Source organism: Panthera pardus, unplaced genomic scaffold, assembly GCF_024362965.1.
Source record: "Panthera pardus isolate Hobbes unplaced genomic scaffold, ASM2436296v1 HiC_scaffold_15, whole genome shotgun sequence".
NCBI lineage: Eukaryota > Metazoa > Chordata > Mammalia > Carnivora > Felidae > Panthera > Panthera pardus.
Window position 1 is genome coordinate 67,055,225 of NW_026526710.1, and position 22,344 is coordinate 67,077,568.

A 22,344-nucleotide genomic window follows, 5' to 3' on the forward strand; every position below is an offset into this window, starting at 1 on the left:
AAAAAGTCTGCAGTGGGTTGAAATGGCAGATTTTTAAATATTACTTCTAGAAAATCCTTCTTATTAACTCACTTGAAAAATCAGAAGTATCTCTATCAGCATAGTGTGAGAGACACAAAGATTACAAAATTATAACCTCTTTTCTTTAAGGAATTTATAGTCATTTTAGCTGATATCTGGCTTGAATCTCTGATTCTTTTTACCATTTTCTCTGTCCTTTTTTTTCTTTTTCTTCTTTTCGAGTCTGTTCATGTGTTTGTATATCCCAATTTACTCTTTCTAAAGTATCTTTATAAGACATTGCGCTGTAAACCACTTATTCTCAAATTTTCATTCAGTGCGTCCCAAAACTAATTTGAAAACTTTGTATCACCTGAAACATTCTGAATTTAACGTTTAAAAGAGTTTGTTATAAATACCTGTGAAAAATGTACTTTTTTCATATACCACTCTCTTAAATAAATTCAAATGCATAAAAATTATACAATTTGATATCCACCACCATCCATTTACAAAATATGTGAGGAAGCTTCTCTTTCACTGACAAAAATTTACACTTGTTTCTCCTTGAACTAGTACCTGCGATTTAATTTCCCTACAGAATAATATACAAATGTCACGTATCTTTATGTCTTTTATTGATCACCTATCTTATTTCTTTGCAACATAGTATTTCTATAAACTGAAATTATATGTTATTTTATCGACATATGTGAGCATAAGTTTTCAACTGCTGGGTTTTTTTCTTCTGAATTGAGTTAACACTACACTTAGTATTTCTGTACAATTGTGTGTAAAGAAAGATTTGATTAGAATTCTATCACTTAATGACATGAATGAGGCTTTTTCCATACACTTACTGCATAGATCTGTGGATTGATGTTGCTTTTTGCATAAACTCTATTCCAATATTTTTTTAATTTATCTAAACACTACGAAACTTTGTTTGCATTTATGTGTGGGTGACTGTCACAATGAGATTTTTATAGCAGTCACTCAATGATTTGAACTTTCAAATTATATGTCAGAATCCCATACTTTTACTTCTCACCTGAAGTTATTTTTTATAATGTTTCAAGTAACAACTAGATATTGTCCTCCAATTATACTGCAAGTATAAATTTTAGAAACTGCCTGACTTTCAAAAGTATTTGTTACTCATTCAAGTTACTTACTTCATCATTTTTAAGAGATGCACCTATAAAAAGCTTTACCAAGTCTTACAGAGTAATTGTAAGATACATCTGCAAACTTTTTTCACTAGGAGGTACTTTACATAAAACAATATATTAAGACAGGATTTGAAGCATTGAAATATCACTTATACCATCACAATATAATTCTTTGAAAAATGTTTTTATTAAAATCTATACAGCTTTTAATTCAATTTGTGGAAAACACCCATCACTTCACCTACTTAAAAGAATTAGTCTTATTGTGAAACCAATTTTTTTTTATTTTTCAATTCAAATAAGCCTGTTAATATGCATTTCAAGGAGCATTATAAATACCCTGAGAAATAAATTCCAGAGTGTAATTTTAAAAGCTATTTTACTAGAAGCAGCCCTTTTGATTTAAAATTCTGTGTATTTAATATAATTAATCTGCATTTTAGGTTAAAAAATATGCTTTAAATCTACATGTTGTTTGTAACTAACTTAAAATAATACAAAGTAATCTGTATCAATGATTATGAAGTTACTTATGTAAGAGGAATATGATAAAGAGAAAGCTTTTTCTTTGGTAAATATGTATGCGCATGCATGTTGAACTCCAGGATTGGCATTAGGGTGTAATTAAATAAAACTAATGCATATAGTAGAAACAACTTGAGTAATGTAATAGACAAAATATACTGCTGAAGATCATTCCAGGAGCTAGCTTAAAATTTTATTTTTTATTAAAAAGAGGTAGAAAATACGAAACATTTTCTAAGATAATGTAAGATGAAGATTGACTACAATTAGAATAAATATTTTATGATGTGATATAATTTAATAGATATTGAATAATGGAATTGAATAACACTTAATACACCTAGGAGATATTGTGTAAGATATTGATCTGTGGGTTTAAGCCAGTATAAGTAAAAAATGATTGGTGTTCCCAGACAACATTCAGTTATATTTAAATTAATGTGTCATTAAGCTGTACCGTTTTGCTATTTGAAGACATTTTCTATTTAAATAAAAATCCTAAGTATGATTATGAGATTATACCTATCAATACCTGATCATCTCTCAAGAGCATTACATCTTTCACAGAATTAACATAAAATTCCCATTTCCTTAGCCCACTTTACCCAATATATTCAGTTCTGAACAACCGAACATTTCTTGGGTTCTTGCTTAGGAGAAAATAAAAGGCAAAAAAAAAAAAAAAAAAATCACCAGGAAGCCTTAATGTGCTTTTATAGTAACTTGATTCATTGTTTCTTTCTTTGAAACCATAGGAAATTTGGGGGGCGCCTGGGTGGCTCAGTCAGTTGAGCATCTGATTACTGATTTCAGCTCAGGTTATGATCTCGTAGTCGTGAGATCTTGCCCCGAGTCAGGCTCTACGCTAAGTGCGGAGCCTGCTTGAGATTCTTTCTCCCTCTACCTCTGCCGCTCCCCTGTTCCCTCACTCTCTGAAAAAAAAAAAAAAATTTTAACTGATACCGTGGGAAGTTTGACATCTCAGAGTAATGTTCTATAGTAAGGTGCTGGAGGCGTGAGCTTTTTAAAAGAGAGACTTTGTGGAAAGAGAGGTAAGTAAAGGAACCTACAAGATACTATGAAGAGCATGCATGGATTTGAAGATGGGAAAGTTTAGCCATTTCCTTTCTGCTTCGTAGGTGACAACATAAGATAAATAATAATAAAAACAACATCTTTGTTTTTGCAGCTGTCGTGAGTGCCATCCCTGTGCCAACCCTGGAAAGCGCCCAGTACCCAGGAATCCTTCCATCTCCCACGTGTGGATACCCCCACCCACAGTTCACCCTCCGGCCTGTGCCATTCCCAACATTGTCTGTGGACCGAGGTTTTGGAGCAGGAAAAAGTCAGTGTGATGCGTTTTCCTTTCTTTTTATGAAGAACGAATGAATAATAACCAAGGATGTCTTGTTAAATGTATAGCATTCTGACATTATCATCCCTTGGAAAAATTGACTTTCCTCTGCCCTGGGCCAGAATCAGAGCACAGTCAGTCCTTCGGATCCTACCACATGCTTTTAAACTGATTCTCTAGGAGTCTTTCCACAGTACGCTCCGCAGACAATATGGGAAGTTGTGTGGAAACAAAGGTTAACCAGTTCAGTAAAACAATGAAGTGCCAGGTGCTTGAAATTAATACTTGCTGTCAACTAGGAAGTTAATAATCGAGTGACTATATTCCAACATGTTATGTGTAAGTGTCTGTTGGATGTATTTAAAGGTGTCTCACTGATTCCTGATGAACCAGTACTTAGATGAATGCTTTAGCTTTCTTTGGTTAAATCGGTTAAGCAATAGCGTTTCATGTTTAAGTAATGATTGTTGGAGAAAAAGATTTCCAGAGTAGAATTTCATTTGTTTTTGTTTGTTTGTTTTTCTGGTTTTAATAAGATAGAGTTGACATATAACATTATGTAAATTTAAGGAATACATTGTGTTGATTTGAGATACTTATTTATTGCAAAATGATTACCACCATAAAGTTAGCTAATACCCCCCTCATGTCACATAAGAATGGTTCCCTTTTGTAATGAGAATGTTTTAAATCTACTTTCTTGCTTTCAGGTATATAATACAGTATTATTAGTTATAATCACTATGCTGTACATTAGATGCCCAGAACTTAATCATCTTATGACTGGAAGTTTGTACTCTTTGACCAACATCTCTCTTTTTCTCTCTATCCCCCCAGCCCCAGGTAACCACCATTCTAGTCTTTTTTTTTTATGAGTTTGTCTTTTTTAGACTCTACATGTAAGTGATATCATTTAGTATTTGTCTTTCTGTGCCTGATTTATTTCACTTAGGATAATGCCTGCAAGGTCCATCCAGATTGCTGCAAAAAAGTGTCCTTGTTTCTCGAGGCTGAGTAATATTCCGTTGTATATAGGCCACATCTTCTTTTACCATTCATCCACTGATGGACACTTAGGTTGTTTCCATATCTTGGCTATTGTGAATAATTCTACAATGAGCATGGGAGTATGTACATCTTTTTGAGATCTTGTTTTCATTTCCTTTGGATATATACCCAGAAGTGAGATTGCTGGATCATATAGTAGTTCTATTTTTAATTTTTTTAGGAACGTTTATACTGTTTTCCATAGTAGCTGCACCAATTACCTTTTCACCAACAGTGCACAAGGGTTCTCTATTCTCCACATCCTTTCCAACAATGATCTCTTGTCTTTTTGACAGTAGCCATTGTAACAGGTATGAGGTGATATCTCATTGTGGTTTTGATTTGCATTTCCCTGATGATTAGTAAGGTCACATATTTTGACATATGTGTGAATACACATATATGTGTATTTTCACATATTTGTTGACCATTCACATGTCTTCTTTGGAAAAATGTGTATTCAATGCTTCTGCTCATTTTAATCTAATTTTTTGCTATTATATTGCATGAATTTGTTATATATTTCAGACATTAACCCCTTATCAGAAATGTGGTTTGCAAATATTTTCTCCCATCCCATAGGTTGACTTTTCTTTTGTTGATGGTTTTCTTTGCTGTACAGAAGCTTTTTAATTTGATGCAATCTCATCAGTTTATTTTTGCTTTTGTTGCCTTTGCTTTTTGGTGTCAAATCCAAAAAGTCATTGCCAAAATCAATGTCAAGGAGCTCACGCCCTTTGTTTTCTTCTAGGAATTTTACAGTTTTAGGTCTTAAGGTCAAGTGTTTAAAACATTTGAGTTCATTTTTGTGTACAGCATAAGAAATCCAGTTTCATTCTTTTGCATGTGGCAATTCAGTTTTCTCAGCGTCATTTATTGAAGATTGTTGTCCCACCATATATCCTTAGCTCTTTGGCATAAATTAATTGACCATATATGCATAGATTTATTTCCAGGCTCTTCATTCTGTTCCATTAATCTGTGTGCCCGTTTTTATGCCTGTACCATACTGTTTGACTATCTTATCCTTGTAATGTAGTTTGAAATCAGAAAGTGTGATACCTCCAGCTTGCTCTTCTTTAACAATATTGTTTTGGGATCTTTTCTAGTTCCATTCACATTTGGGATTGTTTGTTCTATTTCCGTGAAAAATGCCATTGGAATTTTGCTAGAATTGCATTGAATCTGAGATCACTTTGGGTAGTACAGAAATTTTTAACAATATTAGTTCTTTCTACCCACGAGCATAGTCATTTCTACCCACGACTATCTTTCCTTTTATTTATGTCTTCTGAAATTTCTTTTGTCAATGTCTTATAGTTTTCAATGTACAGATCTGTAACCTGCTTGGTTAAATTTATTCCTAAGTGCTTTTTTTTCTTTTTGATACAACTGTAAATGAGATTGTTTTCTTAATTTCTCTTTCTGATAGCTCATTGTTAGCATATAGAAATGCAACTGATTTTTGTATATTGATTTTATATCCTAAGGATAGTATTTCATTTGTTTTAAGGAAAGTAGGTATGGAGAGAGATTCTCAATCTATTGTATACACCCTGGTGGTTTCTCCTATACCATTTGACTGTTTTTCTTTTTTTCTTCAAGCACAGCAGTTTAAAATCGATTTTATGGCTTTCTTCCCTTAGTTAGGAACAGGTGACTCAGCAGCTCATGTGAGATAGGATGTTTTGTAATAGATAAGATGGTAACAGCAATAAAATATATTTGTGAGGTAAGCTATATTTTTTCCAACCCAACAGGGACAGCGCTAAGAAATCATAAATCGTCTAGATGTAGCAAGGTTAGAATTAAAAGGCATCAAAAATCTGCCAAGAGAGAATTAGATTTATTTTCCCTTTTCTCACTGCACATCATGTCTACGTAATAGAGTTGTGTGCAAAAACTCAAGGAAAAATAATTCCCCAAACCATATCAAAGGGGACTAAACGAGGAAGATATGGGAAGTCTAGGAAGCAAAAATTTCCAAATCCCAGGACAACTAGGAAAAGAATTCCAGTCAAATAATTCAGAAGCCACAAGGCCCTTCTTCTGCTTCTGAAATGTACTCTCCCCAGAAAGAAAGAGGGGATTATAATTTTAGTCTAGCTTTTCCCTCATCATATCACTGTCTAGTGTTTTCTTTTGATTTCATCTATATTCTCTGACTTTAAAATGAAGCATGAGAAGAATGTGTAAAATGACCTTTCTCTCTCCACCATAGCAAGACCAAGACAAGCCAAAGTTCACTTCATTTATTTTTAAGAAGTTAACTATTTTATTTGATTCATGATGTGTTCCTGTAGTTTCTTTTTCTCTTTTAAAGACATAGTTCTTTCTGAGAATTCAGCATCCCATTTATTCTTTGTGTTTTCTCTTGATTTGGTGCAACATGCAAAACTGCCTCATTGAATCACAGGGATAATCATTCCAAAAGTTAAATGTCAATGAAAGCAAAAATAATAAATAATCTAGTATAATTTTCTCCTCTTTCCCCACCAGCCAAAATAAGTTACGCAGAGAAATGCAATACCAATGGGATAGAGATACATATATTCCACCCAGCATGAACTAGAGAATTCATAGGGGAAGGGAGGGGAGGGTGAATTGTGAACAAATAATACAATCTACCACAGATTACTATTCACCAGGAGGACTTGGGTGTGTCACCATTTCTCATTGTAGAGTCTATGTTTCAGATCATTCCACAGTGTGTGTATTCATTTCTTAGGCTGCCTTGATAAGGGACCATAAACCAGGTGGCTTAAAATGATAGAAATTTATTCTCTCATAGTTCCGGAGCTAGAATTCCAAAATCAAGGTGTTGTCAAGGTTATGTTCCCTCCCAAGTCTCTAGGGGTGGATCCATCTTTGCCTCTTCCAGTTTCTGGTAGTCCCAGGTGTCCCTTGGCTTCTGTAACTCCAATATCTGCCTCCCTCACATGGCTGTCTTCCGTCTGCCTGAAGAGATTGTATAGACCCAGACCTCTAAGGGCATGAATATTTGGGGGCCAGAGGGCAGACTTTTATGAATAGAATTGTGTCTCCCAAAAAGATATGTTGCAGTTCTAACCTCCAATACTTGTGAATGAGATGTTATTTAGAAATAGGATCTTTTCAGATGTTATCAAGTTAAGGTAAGGTCATGCTGAATTAGGGAGAGTCCTAATCTAATATGGCTTGTATCCTTACAAGAGAAGGGACTCAGACACACAGGGAGAAGATGGCTATGTGACAACAGAGGCAGAGATTGGAGTGATGCATGCCAATCCAAAGAACATTAAGTGAACTACGACAAAATATGTTTTTATTTGTGCTTAGGGACTACAGATTGGTTTATATCTGTGGTTACAGTCTCATGTACCACTCTGGTTCAGGACTTTGATAGTGGAGCAGGCTGTATATGTGGGGCAGAGGGCATATTGGAAATCACTGTACCTTTTACTCAGTTTTGCTGTGAACCAAAAATGCTTTTACAAAATAAAGTCTACTAGATATAAAGGAATGAATGAATGAATGAATGAGTAAATAAATGAATGAAATAAAGAAACATTTAGTCTCTTCAATAATTTTTAAAATTTTATTAATTTATTTTAAAGTAAGGATTATTAAATAAGGGTGATTAGATAACTATAATATATAATATAAATATAAAATATATAACTATTATATTAAGTTATATAAAAAAAAGGATTCCTAACAGAGTGCTTAGCATAGTAATTTTTGAACTTGATCTAAAATCAAAAGGCATGGACATACCACTCCTGGGCAAGATTTTACAGGTTTTTAAAATACACATTCAGTCATACATCAAGTGGTTTTGGAGCAAAAGGAATGTGCAGTGCCAAAGGAATAGGAACAGATCTGTGTTTCCAAGTGATTACTTAGAAAAGAAAAAAAAAATAAGCACCCTCTTTTGTAGGAAACTAAATATTCTCTAAATCACTGTCAGAACCAGTTAACTTCCAGCCATTCAGTATCGGCTTCTAAATGCCTTGGAGAACACTAAACACCCGTGTTCTTTCTCAAGCAGAAAACATTTCATGACTCTGGCTGGAGATGTCTTATTAGTCACCTTGAGAAACAACAAGTCACACATAGGAAAAGAAAAATCTGTGCCAAATGTGGAGACTCTCCTTCCTCCAAAGTTTGCTGAAAGACCTTCAAGTTGCACAAGAAATGAATCACTAAAACTCTGCCCTCAAAGATCTGCTGCTTTCTGAACTCAAAAAATAAAGCTGAATTTCTCTCCTACCACAAGGAAAAGAAAAATACAGGATATAGTACATTTGCATTACACACATTTGGTGATCCACTGATAAAGATTTATATATAGTTGTGACAGACAAATATCTCCTCTTCCTACTAATAAATTGTAGTCCTGTTCTTAGCTTCAATAGGCAAACTGTCCCTGGGAAAGAAGAAACAGTGCTATATTTTGAAAACTTCAACCAGTAGATAGTCTTGAGGCCCCATTTCTGCAAGTCACTATAAAATCAGCGCCACTATTTTCTCATCTTTGAAACAGGTGGATACTAGAGATTAGATGATTTTTTTTACTATTCCTTTTAGTTTGTGTATTGTCATTGTTAATGAGAAGGCTGGTCACCTTCACCCATGTTATTTTTCTGTGGCAGCTCTCCCCCAAATTGGAAATCATATAATGGGACTTGACCTAGATAAAATCACAGACACAATGGAGCTAATGACTTTTTCTCTAGGGTCTTTGCAAGAATCCACCCTGTGAGGAAGGAACTGGGGTTACTCAGGAATTTTGCATGATGTTGCTCTGAGATTAATGAGGGACTTGGGTTCCTTAAGCATTCGTGTCTCAAAGTCTTTGTGTAGAGTTATTGGTGTGCTACATTTCTTTCAAATATTGCAATTTTAGATAGAAGAAAAATCCTCATTTCCATTTTCGCAATATTTTTGCCAGATACTCTGTAGCAATTATTTCTGTGTTGACATTAATTATTATAAAGTGCCTTGAAATTTGACTCTACTGTGTAATTGTATGCTATTTGTACAATGCATTCCCACTACTTCATCATTTGAAAACCAGTACCTTGCCAGCACATATTTGATTCTCACTTTACTTTCTGAATTGCAAGGTGGCTATACTTTCCTGGGAAAAGAGAGGTTTTCTTTGCTTTCAGAGCTCTTCGCACATCTACATATCATATCACTGAGCCAGTTTGTTTCACACAGGTGTCTTGAAGCTGGCGCCTGAACTGGCCAAATGGGTTCATCTGACATGAGGGCTTTTCTCCTATGGAGCCATTGCTATTGCATCAAGAGTTTGGACTGCCTCAAACGTCAACCAGTTCTGAAAGCATTTCTTTTGCTCCACGTAAAATAATTATGAATTGTCTATGGACAATCTGTACCTTGCCCATTGTACTAGGTATTAAGCAAACTTACCATTTTTGAACAAAACAGAAATAGTCCCTTGTGGATTAGCGATGCGTTCTTTCTCCCATTTCCACCTAACACTAGATTAGGCACTTTCCTTTTCATAATGGTTGGTGCTGGAGATTGATTTCCCCAAGTTCTTCTCTATCTGTGTGGAGCTCCCACTACTTCCCTCAGATATCTTCCCAGTGCAAATCATGGTGGCCACCTGAAGACCTGGGATGGAGGATGGGGCCTGTGGAGAATCTGCAATTTTAGAGATGCCAATGAGCAATGGCACTAAAGAGAATAGGAATGGGAGTGGCCACAGAACATTCCGCGATGTCACCAAAATTCCTGTGAAACCTGAGGATTTTGAGAAACTAAATTTTAGAAGACTAAAAAAGTGCATGCAAATTTTATTAAACTTAATGTCACAATAATATTTTAACATAGATCTTTTTTATTTCAAAAATGTAGAAGCAATAGAACAGGAAAATATGAAGGATGGAATAAAGAAGCATATCACACAATATATTATTATTTCTCTAATGGTTAAAGCAGTTTTTAAAATATATGGATTTGGGGCGCCTGGGTGGCTTGGTCAGTTAAGCGTCCGACTTTGGCTCGGGTCATGATCTCACGGTCCGTGAGTTCGAGCCCCGCGTCGGGCTCTGTGCTGACAGCTCAGAGCCTGGAGCCTGTTTCAGATTCTGTGTCTCCCTCTCTCTCTGCCCCTCCCCTGTTCATGCTCTGTCTCTCTCTGTCTCAAAAATAAATAAATGTTAAAAAAAAAAAAGAAATTAAAAAAATAAAATATATGGATTTATTACAATCCATCTTCAATAGAATTACTTAAGGCAGATTTCTAAGGAAAATTATGAAATTTCTTTCCCTGGAAGATATGGACCTGTAATAAAAACTAGCCCATTGGTGATGAAGATGGACCCAGGTCTGGGCTCCTACGTCTGCTTCTCTCTGATCACTATATTTTTATTCAGATATTGACCATTGGTCATTTTCTCCTTTAGATTAAATGAGTCCAGAGTAAAACAAGCATAATTTTCTTTGTCTCTATACTGTCAACCATCTAATTACACAGTTTTTAAAGTTTTCATTTATTTGTTTGTTTGTAATCTCTTTGCCCAACGTGGGACTCAAACTCGGGACCCTGAGATCGAGTCACATACTCTTCCAACTGAGCCAGCCAGGGGTTCCTAAGAATATGAAGGAAAGAGAAACAGGTGTTCTTGTATTCAATCAAGACTGTGTAATTTGAGGGGCGCCTGGGTGGCTCAGTCGGTTGAGCGTCCGACTTTGGCTCAGGTCACGATCTCGCAGTGTGTGAGTTCGAGCCCCGCGTCGGGCTCTGTGCTGACTGCTCAGAGCCTGGAGCCTGTTTCAGATTCTGTGTCTCCCTCTCTCTCTGACCCTCCCCCGTTCGTGCTCTGTCTCTCTCTGTCTCAAAAATAAATAAACATTAAAAAAAAAAAAAGACTGTGTAATTTGAATACAAGAACACCTGTTTCTCTCTCCTTTATATATATTTTTTAAGATTTTAAGTAATCTCTATATCCAATATAGGACTCAAACTCACAATCCTGAGATCAAGAGTCACATACTCTACTGACTAAACCAGGCAGGTGCCCTTTTCTCCTTTATGTTCCTACAAACAATTTAGCTCCTAATAAACACCTGCCTGAAGTCTCCATCCCTTCTGCCCTTTTGTGAGAATCCACATCACCAAGGATTTGCCTTAATGTTTTCCTTGCAGCCCCACCTTTTAATCTTGATATTTTGGATGCATGCACCCCTCCTCTCCATGATAGGACTTCCTAGCTTAAAGAGGAAGCACTTCTCCTCAAACTCCTCTTACCCCCAGAGTTCTCTCCAGTTTGCTGTCTTGATTACATTTTCTTTGAAGAAATCTTTTGTCAACTTTGCCTGTTTACTAGCTCTGGTTGCTTTGTGGCTACATCCTGTCCTCAGCCAACCCTATGTCTCCCTGCCTCCATCTTTGAATGGGGTAAGCCTGGAGGCTTCTCAGTGACCCAGAAGACCTCTAACCTTTCCGAATATAGAAAAATGAGTTTTAATATCAAATACCCTCTGAAGGCACATTTCACTTCTGCATATCTTTAATATAATGTCTTGATCTTTGGCATCTTTAATCTCTACTCCCTTCAGCATTATCAAGTTTTCTTTCTAGCTCCTCTGCCCTTTGCTGACCTCACTGAGCCTCCCAGAGAGTTGTCTCAAAATTATCTTGCAAACTAATTATCTTGAAATATTTCCTGGTTAAAAATTCTCTTTCAAAGTGAGATATTATCTCCTATCATTGCATTTTTCCCACTTACCCAATAGAGCTTTCTTTGAAAAAAAAAGTCATCAGAAATACTCTTATTTCATCAACCTTATACCTCCTATCCAGCTCTTTTCATTTACAGTTTCACCTGGACCTGGTGATTTTGAACATGAATGATAAAGTCAAGTCACAGTGTCCCTAGCATAAGAAACTGTCTTGCCAATATGTTAGTCTGACTCAACTGTGGTCTCTGGAGAAAAGGTGTGTCTCTGTATAAAAAAGTGTCCAAATACCCAACGGCAGTCGCAAATGACTATGTGAAACGTCTTCAACTATAGTAATCTGACTGAAAATTGCGAGGTTTGCTGCCAAAGAGGAAAAATTACAATCCTGCATTCAGGCAACTTGTTCCAGCAAAGTCATCTCTCATATAACTTTTTAGCTGGATGTGCTTCTTTTTTGTTTTGGAAGACAATGATAGTGGCTATTATTTGTATCATTTTATTAGCAATGCCTTGAACACCTGGTAACTCTGATTTGTTTGACAGTTGACATGGCATGTTTAAATCGCAGAAAAAATTGGCATATTGGCTGGCAGATAATAATGCAGCTGTAGCTGGGTTTGGGATATTGAATTTCACTGGCATTGCTCCTTGTGAAAGGAGAAATAACTCTTTTTTCTTGCTTCATCACTTATGATTACAGGGCCCCACCAGTTCAGGCAATAGAGTCAATGCTGTGTATATTTTACTATTCTTCCTGCAAGATAGATCCCTGTCCTGCTGGATCTATAGCCACTGTTTAAAGGGGTGGGGCTGCTATATCCCAGAAATGTATGAAGGGAGAGAATGAGAATGTTCATAACTAAAAGAAAAGATTGTCCAGATCCTGACTTCTTTCTCTGAATTCATTCAGAGGCCCATCAGCTGACTTAGGGGAAGCAAGCTCTGTCCTGGAATAATGAATGGCTTTTCTTGTTTCCATTGCAGCGGTGAGTGAAGGACCAACCACCCAGCAGCCACCCATGTTGCCCCCAGCACAGCCTGAGCATCCCAGCAGTGAAGAGGCACCAAGCAGAACCATCCCCACGGCCTGTGTTCGACCAACCCACCCACTCCGCAGCTTTGCTAACCCTTTGCTACCTCCACCAATGAGTGCAATAGAACCGAAAGTCCCTTACACACCACTGTTGTCTCAGCCAGGTAAAATGCTCATTTGTTCATATTTAAGTAGTTGTTATCCTTGGTGCCTCTACTTAAGTGCATGAGGGTTCCTGAGAAGGCCGGGTGCAATATATCTGTTCACCACTGATTGCATGCCCAGTATGCTCCTGTCTGTTACTGATGTTTATGGAACAGCTCTTAAGTACCTGCCTTGGCAAGCAACTGGATGGTTGTAGGTGCCCTTCGTTCCTTTGAAAAGTTGTTCATTGATCCTGAACCCTGCTGGACAATTTTCTGGTTCATTAGTCTGCCACATGGATCCTAGAATTTAAGGCTAGACTCCAAGACTAGAGGTAAAGGCACAAAGGTCTGAAAAGCCACTTTTTTAGAGATAGGCATGTAATCCCATTATTCTGCTTTGTGCCTTTCAGTAGTCATCTTCTGGAAGTTCTTATATCACTGTTCCAGGGCCAGAAAGGAGTATCAGAATGAGGGTAGAGTCCAACTTCTTAATTTTACGAATAAAAAAACCCGAAAAACTTAGGTAGCAAGTAGCATCTCTGTGGTGCCTATGATATTGTGCTTTATGAGAAATACACATGTGGTCATTCAGATGGCCAAAATATATTTCTCATATATATTGGGTCTTCCTCCACAGTTTCTGGGCACTCTGGAGCTCATAGCTCCCCAAACCCTTAGAATTTCCTTACTGATAAGGGGGTAAAGGTGTCTTTTATTATGTTGATGAACATGACATTTTTTTTGTGAACATGACTTTTGGATACCCCCCCCAAGGGTGGGGGCTGGTTGCCAGGAGGACCAACCACATAATTAGAGGGTTGGAACTTCAGTCCCCCTCCCAACCTCCTGGGAGGAGAGAGGGGCTGAGGTGGAATCTACCAATGACCAATGACTTAGTCAATCATGACTGTGCAATGAAACCTGAATAAAAACCTAAGAGGGCAAGGTTTGGAGAGCTTCTGTGTTAGTTTATATGTGGAGATTTGGGGAGAATGATGTGACTGGAGAGGGCATAGAACTTCCATGCCCTTTCTCCATTCTTCGCTCTATGTATCTCTTCATCTGGCTTTATCATACCCTTTAATACACTGGCAAACGTGTTTGCCTGAATTCTGTGAGCCACTCTAGAAAATTAATCACACCTAAAGAGGAGGTCGTTGGAACCACCTGTAGCCTGTAGCTCAGAAGCACAGATAGCAGCAGCCTGGAGCTTGTGACTGGCATCTGAAGTCAGGAGTGGGAGGCAGTCCTGTCTGGCTGAATTCTTAACCTGTGAAATCTGATACTATTTCTGGATAGATCATGTCAGAACTGAGTAGAATTCTTAGATACTCTATTGGTGCCTAAGAATTGGTTAGTGTTGGTGGGGGGACCTCCCCCACACACACACACACCCAACACTGGAATTAGGGAACACCAACCTTAAAGAATGCCTTTCTAATAAAATCAATCGGCATAGATGATAACCAGAGCCCCCCATTCCCAATGCAGTATTCAGTTTATCACTTCGTCTGGCATCCAGTGGTGCTAATCCAGAGCTCTTTTTTGTTTCTGTTAGGGATTAAGGGGGATAAGGGATGGCAGAGAGGGAAAGAAGAAGAGGAAGGAGGAAGAGGAAGGAGGAAGAGGAGGAGAAGGAGAAGAAAGAAGAAGATCAACAGACAGGATGAAAGATAGGCCAATAAATAGATACGTAGATACATAAAGATAAAGAACTATGTAGTGCTTAAAAGTATTTGAGCTATTGGAATAATTCTTAACAGCCCCAATATATCAAGCATAAGAGAATAAAGTTTAATGGTTCCAAGTAATTAGAGGTGGCCCCCTTAATAGACACAATTGGATTGGTCAACCTGCTATTTGGCAAGTATGTTTAAGTTTCAGTTACTCAGATCCATACCTACAGTAGTTGTAGTCACTACATTAGTTTATAAGCCTCATGATGACTGCAAAACTAGAAAAAAATACTATTGTGATTATGACTGTTATCTTAGTATTAAGAACATATTGTGTTCCTGGTACCATATAAATTGATTTGTGTTCATGCCCTCTGGTGTTCTTCCTTCCCTGTGATACGTGGTGTGGATGCTCAGCTACCAGACCCTGGGAGGTGGGTTGGAGCACAGGAAGGATTCCATCCCTTGGGATGTATGGATGAGGTCTTCTCTGACACATAGGCTCAATGGAGGTCATGACTTCATTTCACAGGAAATAGCTCTTCAAATCCAAACGAAGCCCACACTAGGATTAAAAGCAGATTTGCATTGCCCAATCCCCTCTCCCATCCCCCACATCTATGCACTCCATGCACATTATGGGGAGAGTCTTCTACTTTATAGTGCCCTGAAACTACGAGGTCTTAGCTAATTGAGACAAGGACAAGTATAAAGGAAGTGAATTCATTTAATGAAATTCCTGCATCAAGAGCACACTGACTGGTGATTTCTGATTGCATGTTCCCCACTGCAATACCAACCCAGAGAATAGACCTTGGAAGGACTGGTATTCAGGATAGATAGCAGGTAAACTGCAACTATTAACAATAACTAACTCTTTAGTGAACATGTGCTATATGGCTGGCATGCTTCTGAAGACTTGTAACAGTACATTTGATCCTCAGAAAAACTTTGTGAGGTAGCTACTTTCTTAACCCCATTTCATGGATACAGAAATTGTGACACAGATAATTTAAGTAGCATAGTTAAGTGTGCACAACTATGAGTAATGAATCTTCTCCCATTCGGTTTTTTTTTTTTTTTCTGACTACAGAAAGCATGAGTTCTGAAATTTTAGGAACTCATTTGTACGTCTTAGCTTGTGTCTAACTTATTTAATGACAACAGCAAAGGTAATTTTTTTAAAAAAACTTATTACATCAAATCAGGCCAAAACTGCTAAACAGAAAAAAAAAAAAAAAATCTGAAATAATTTTGAGTTGAGGAATACCAATTCCTCACAAGCCTTCTTCACTCACATTTTAATGAGGACACATAAGAGGTTTAACTGTTTTATGCAAAAGAACACCAGTTTTATAACACAAAAAACTAATGTGCCAAAGCACTTTATACTGTTAACTATTCTCTCTAGTTGGAAGTAAAGATCAATTAAGTAAAGATTCACGTTGAAAAGAAGACGAAAATAAAATTCTGAAGTCTATTTCACATGAAAATTTACTGTGGCAGAAATATTTGGCTTGGAATACAAGGTTTGGGAAACAACCCATGCTCCAGAGATATGGTGACAAAGAACCCTAATTTTAGAAAGAACATCTGACAACAGACAGAATAAAGCAATGGCATTGTTATTTACTCTTTATTGTTTTCTTCCAGTTACAATATTACCAAAGCGACCTTAAACAAAGTCTGACACAATGTAGGATAAATAAGTGTATTATGTCTTTAAAAGATGGGAAATAGAGTCCTTTCTGCTTTCTCTACACCTCTTCTCTCAAATAATAAGCATATCTGAGAACCATTCTCTGATCTAATGCCATGCGGGCAAGAACTCGTTTTCTTTTATTTCCATTGTACACTTAAGAGCCTTCTTTTTTCTTAAACCATTGTTCTTGTTTTTATTTAGATGATTTCTTAAAAACCATCTCTTCTTTCATACTTTCCTATATCTTGGAGTTTTTGGTTGATTTTATATTTTCATGGTTCTCCTTTAAATGTCACCCTCCCCGCCCCCTCACCTCGAGGCATACCCTGCCATCACTTTGGAATTATTAAATGCCTTTCCTTTTCATGTTTCTCCTTCATTGTCTCCCTGTGATTCCTGTTCATTTCATAATGTCTTACCTCATGATTTTCAAATAAGTTCTTCCTGCATTGCTCCTGACACATGGTAAATAGTATGCTTTTAAGAAAGGGCTGATGTTTACTTATTCTAATAGAAAAAGAAAATTAGCAGACTGACAAATGTATTAGCTGTGACATTAACTACATGCTTCTTAGCCTAAAAGATGAAATACTTAGAGCTTTCAACAAATTTTAATTCTAAGAAAATCATTACTTTAGTCAAACTGATTGATGAAGTAAAGTCATTCTCTTGTCGGCTTAAAAAAAAAAAATACCTGAAATAATTTTACTCTGGATTTCACAATAAAGGACTGTGTAATTTCTAATGAATTTATCTTTACTCACTGCGAGTAATTACTTCAGAATATGATAATGTGAGGCATTGCCATAATTTTTAAAGATCACACCAAATGAGAAGCTCCTTCTGCTTTGAAACCATTGAAATTAGGATCAAGGAAGAAACTCATTCCCTACTCATATTCCTGTGTGTGTTTTCTAAAGGGCAGCATGGTTGATCTGTGCCTCAGTTTGACTTCCAGTAAGGCACACAGAGTTGTGGTTGCAGGATGTGAAGGATACAGCAGCACATACTATGAGTAACCATCTCCACGGAGTTGGGGAGACTTTTGCAGTATTTTTATAGTGAGTGGTAATTAGAAAGTCATCTTGTTGTCATAACGACTGAAATTCTGCCTACCTGAAAACACCGATTCATTCCTTCATTTATTTTTCCTTTCCACCTGCCGTGTTAGAAATTTAGCTTACTAGGCTAGAGTATTTTATGGCATTTCTTACAATTTCATCATCACCTCGTGATAAAGTGGTTCCGTTTTTTTAATGCTCCACAGTGAATAACTGTGCGGTCTTTACACATTTCAGGAAGGCTACAATCACTGCACTTTGCAAATCACAGATGTGGACATATAAGTGATTTGGCTTCATCCCCTTTCAGGTTAAATAGAAAATGTTTGATGGAGTGTTGTGCTTATGGCATTATAGATCTGACATAAATTCTACAAAGGGCCAAGATAGGGTTGTTGTGTTTTTTTTTTTTTTTCTTCACTAGTTAAAAATGCCTTTTAGCTGTGAAGTGATCAGCTGCACTTTAAATGAACCTGGATTAGACCATTTGTCTTCTGAGGCTGTAATTCTAAAGAGAAAGAAAATATGACCTCTTAAATAGTGACTTTTATACTAAGCAGTAACTGTTTTCCAACATTAGCCCCCTGGAGTTCTTGTATCTTCATAAAGGGGTACATGTACTTTATTGGCCCCTATTTACACATTGCATTTCTACACACTTTTATTTACAAAGCAAAAACCTAGAACATTCTGATCTTTTCAATCTTCTAGGAGTCAATATGTCAGTGGACATGACAAGACCAAAACTCACTTCATTGTACTACGAAATTGAGTTTGATTTTTCCTCTGCAAATTGTGGCATGTGCTTCAATTTGTCTGAGGACAGAGGACAAGGAGTGGGTGGAGGTGGCTGACAGTGGACAGAAAAGGCATTTGATTTATATTTTATGGCTTGTTGGGAAATCATGTGTTCCTGCCATAACCTGATCTTTTTGACAGGCCTCATTTCAGTAAATATGCTATCACACAAAACTGCCAATAAATTACTGTAATACCTTAATACAATTGCATTCCCTGAGCCACTTGTAGGCCACCATTGGGGGTGTTCATCAAGGATACCACATGAGTGTTCCATTCTGCTGGAATTGGTCACAGGCAGAGGTCATGGGAGATCAGACACTCTTAAACAGGTGAAACAAGAGGGTCACTTTTCAGGCCGGTCAGGTCAAATAAATCATTTGCACAGCTAAGTAGGAGAGATGTGTTGATTTGAAGTTATTGGAGTCAATACCAGTCCATTTTAGAGAGGAAAATTACACTCACTCCTGTTAAACTTCATCTCGTATGTAAACTCATCTGTGTTTGTTTCTGTTTGTTTGTTTTTGCAGGTAGCTCCTTGAAATTGCCCTGTCCTCATTCCTAACAGATTTTGTTTTTTAATAGATGAAATCAGATTTGATTTGGTCTAGTCATCCTTAATTATCCCTTAGTAAAATGTAAGTCAAATTTGCCTTATGTATCACTAATGTTTGTGACTCTGGAGCCTAGTTGGTGTTTTAATAAAGTACTATTTATTCTAGAATGGGGTTCCACTATTTAAATAGGAAAGAGCTTTTTTAATTGCCTCCAAGGGAGGAAAATGGTTGCTAGAGGAAACACTAGGAGTAAGTCACGTGACTGGTGTCTCATTTATAAATGGCAAAACCGTGTCCTAAAAGGTTAAGCAGTTTGCCCAAGGTCAACAATTGAGCTAGTGGCCAACTTTAAAGAATTCAGAGAAATAGAACATTGAAGGGAAACAAAGGATTTTACTTAACTTTATTTAACTAAGAATAGTTATTCTTAGGTCAACTTCTTTTTTCCCTATAAGAGGGCCTTTAGGATGATGCTAGTTATTAAATATCCTGAAGAAAGAACTGTTTTATAGAAGGTAGTTTGAGTTATTTAGCTTAGCATTTGAATAAATGTTTTATTCCTTCATGTAGGCTAGAGGGAGGAAAGAAGTTCTAGCAAGAGTAGTGTCCACCAGGGACGGAGGACTAGTTCCTCTGTGCTCAAACTCACCTGTCCAACCTGTCAGTGTCCCTTTTCAGGGAGGTAAGGAACCAGGGAGCTGATATCTGTTGTTTTCTGTACCACACATCACAGATAGCCAGGACTTTGGAGTCCAGTGATAAAAATAAAGAACAATAAAAGGAAGTGTAACATGAAGATAAAAGTTAAAACACATGAGAATATTACTCAGAATGGGGGTTAGAGAATGTGAGCGTCCATGAGAATGAAAAACAAACAGTTGGCATTTCTTTAGAATTGCAAAAATCTATTGGCAGGAGGGGGTGAATGACCGCAGCTGAGTCAAAATTTGAGTTCATTCGATCAAACTTTTGCTCTCTTAAAAAAAAATAAAATATTGCACCAGAAGTGGTTATATCATATATAAAATTGAGGTTAATTATAAACCTAATACAATTAAACTCTGGGGTTAAAGTATTGAGTTACCACCTACATAATCATAAGAGAAAATGAAAAAAATCTATTTTCAAAACTTTGTTACCAAGTACACTACATAATTTGAAACACATAATTTAAGAATGTCCTTGGAATTTTGCTGGGAGTGGGTGGCCTCATGAGTGCCAGAGAATGACAAGGGAAAGGATAGCAATAGGTTGTTTTCAAAGCAGGAAACATACCTTTCAGATTTCCTAAGAACATCAGAGGTCACATGGTTAACTACTACTGTATAAATTTTGTTATTTATGAAATATCTTGAGGATCAAAGTGATTTGTTAAATAAGCTTATGTGAGGGGCACCTTGATGGCTCAGTCAGTTAAGCATCTGACTTTGGCTCAGGTCATGATCCCATGGTTCCTGAGTTCAAAGCCCACATTGGGTGAGCTCAAGCCCCGTGTTGGGTGAGCCCTGCTTCTCTCTCTCTCTCTCTTTCTCTCTCTCTCTCTCTCTCTCTCATCTCTATCTTGCCCCTCATGGGATTCTCTCTTTCTGTCTCCCTCTCTCTCTGCCCCTCATTCACTTGCACCCTCTCTCTCTCAAAAATTAAAAAATTAAATAAGCTTATGTGAAATTAAAAAGTTAATGCTTTAGATTTTGCCACCTTTTATACTTTATAGTTTCACATTTCCAAGTGAATTCATGCCTACCGGAGAAGTAACTATAATCACCATTATTGATGAAGAGATAGACGTTCAGAGAGGTTGAATAACTTGTAACTTCTCGAGGCTCATGTGTCATTATCCTTGGGACCTTTACATAAACCACCGTGAGCCCTCAATAAATATTTATTGAGTTGATCAGAATAGAACAATAAAGGTAAGAGCCAGAAAGTGATTTCAGGTCTTCATTTTCAAGTCGAATGATGACTGTAGGTGAAGCAAAGCAACTTGAGAATTGGCATAATCCTTACCTAAGGATTAGGTAAGCTGAAATCATTTCCAAAATCACAGTCATTTGTTCATAAAACATTATGTTCTGAACTCTGAATAACATCTTATTCTAACACTGAATTAAATCGCATAGAGTAGAGAAAACAATAATGAAGGCACCACCCCTGGAAAGTATTCACTAATTTAACATCCATACTGCGGTGGAGAATAACGTCTGCTTTGTTCCTAAAAAGCAGGAGTGCAGATCAGTGGAAATAGAGTCCTGAGTCTTTCCATTATGTCAGTTTGGGTATAATTTTGCTCCCCTGAATCCTATTTATTCTCATCTGTGAAATTTGATAGGCTTTCATCTTTAAAGAAGAATGAAACATACAAAATTCTAATAAGTCTTAATTACTGCAGACATAAGGATGGATATTCTCTCTGTATTTTCTTTTTCTTTGCTTTGTGAAAAAGTATGAGTAAGAGAAAGGTTTTCACTCAAATGGATTCTGAACTGCATAGTGTGCATTGTAAGTATCCTAAGTTATTTGACAGAGTTCCTTATAGTTCATCAATTAATACCAGCTTCCAGTTGCTTTGTTCAGGAGCCAGGGGAAATTTTGAAACAAATGAAAAGTGTTCACATAAACCTCTGTGTTGATGGACGACTGAAAATGTGCTGTGAAAAATCTAGCACGCTGAAAGCAAAAGCTCTGTGATATTAAAATAAAGTGAGAAAACCATTATTAAAATCATCTAGAGCTCTACTCCTTCTGAATGTTTATAATGTTTATCTTACTGGCAGGAACTTAACAGAATTCAAGTGGCCTGTTAAACAGCCTGTGTATTTCATAGCTAGGGTGGATGTTCTTATTGCCAGTCTGTTTATCTACTGGAACGTCAAGACTCTCAGTAAAGAATGCCCTTATCTTTTGTGGTAAAGGAATTCTAACAAGCTGCTGCCACTGCTTCCTCTTCTTCCCCTTTCCTCTTCCTCTTTGTACTCTTCCTCCTCCTCTTCCTCCTCCTCTTCCTTCTTCTCTTTGCCCTCTTTCTCCCCCTTCCCCTTGCCCTCGTCCTCCTCCTCCTCCTCCTCCTTCTTCTTCTTGTGAAAAACAATGATAAGCAAGCCCTATTGATTTGAAACCAAGAGACATATTATGACATAATTGCACGGAGGCTTATAGGAATTAGGAGTAATGATAATTACAAGGATGCTCTTTTCACACCTACTCCAAAGTGCCCTCCTTAAACATCCTTCTTCCACATTCCCCATTCTCTTACCCACTTGTTTGTATCTCTGTATTTCTATGGTCACCTGAGCCATGATTTTTAGTAGAAACAGCATATTTCAAACTATAGTAATGTCTTGACCTAGTCTACCTTTCAAGGCTGAGATTGCCAGTTTAAACTTGAGTTTCAGTTGGTGTTGCATTTAAAATTGTAGTTCTTTGTTTATTCTCTTTTCAGCTCTCTGGAATGGTGCGTCAGTAAGTTCATAGAAATAGGCTGCTTAGTGCAGGACAAAAGGCAGGACAGTGGTGTCATGTGATGAGGAGTGTACCCCAGTCTTCCAGGTCTCTTCTCTGGCTGGAGCCAAATGCAA

The 22,344-nt window shown here is 37.1% G+C and overlaps 1 protein-coding gene across 4 annotated transcripts in view; it reads left to right on the forward strand.

Annotated features, from left to right (window-relative positions):
- The window catches only part of DCC (DCC netrin 1 receptor), a 1,128,596-nt gene that overhangs the window by 1,086,522 nt on the left and 19,730 nt on the right, over nucleotides 1-22,344 (forward strand). For 3 of the 4 annotated variants that reach the window (XM_019464025.2, XM_019464024.2, XM_019464026.2), the window contains 2 exons: nucleotides 2,887-3,042; nucleotides 12,781-12,993. In XM_019464025.2, the coding sequence (XP_019319570.1) occupies nucleotides 2,887-3,042; nucleotides 12,781-12,993 (369 nt within the window). Of the gene's footprint in view, nucleotides 1-2,886; nucleotides 3,047-12,780; nucleotides 12,994-22,344 lie in introns of all 4 variants that reach the window. The other variant, XM_053902733.1, reaches the window with a different exon arrangement.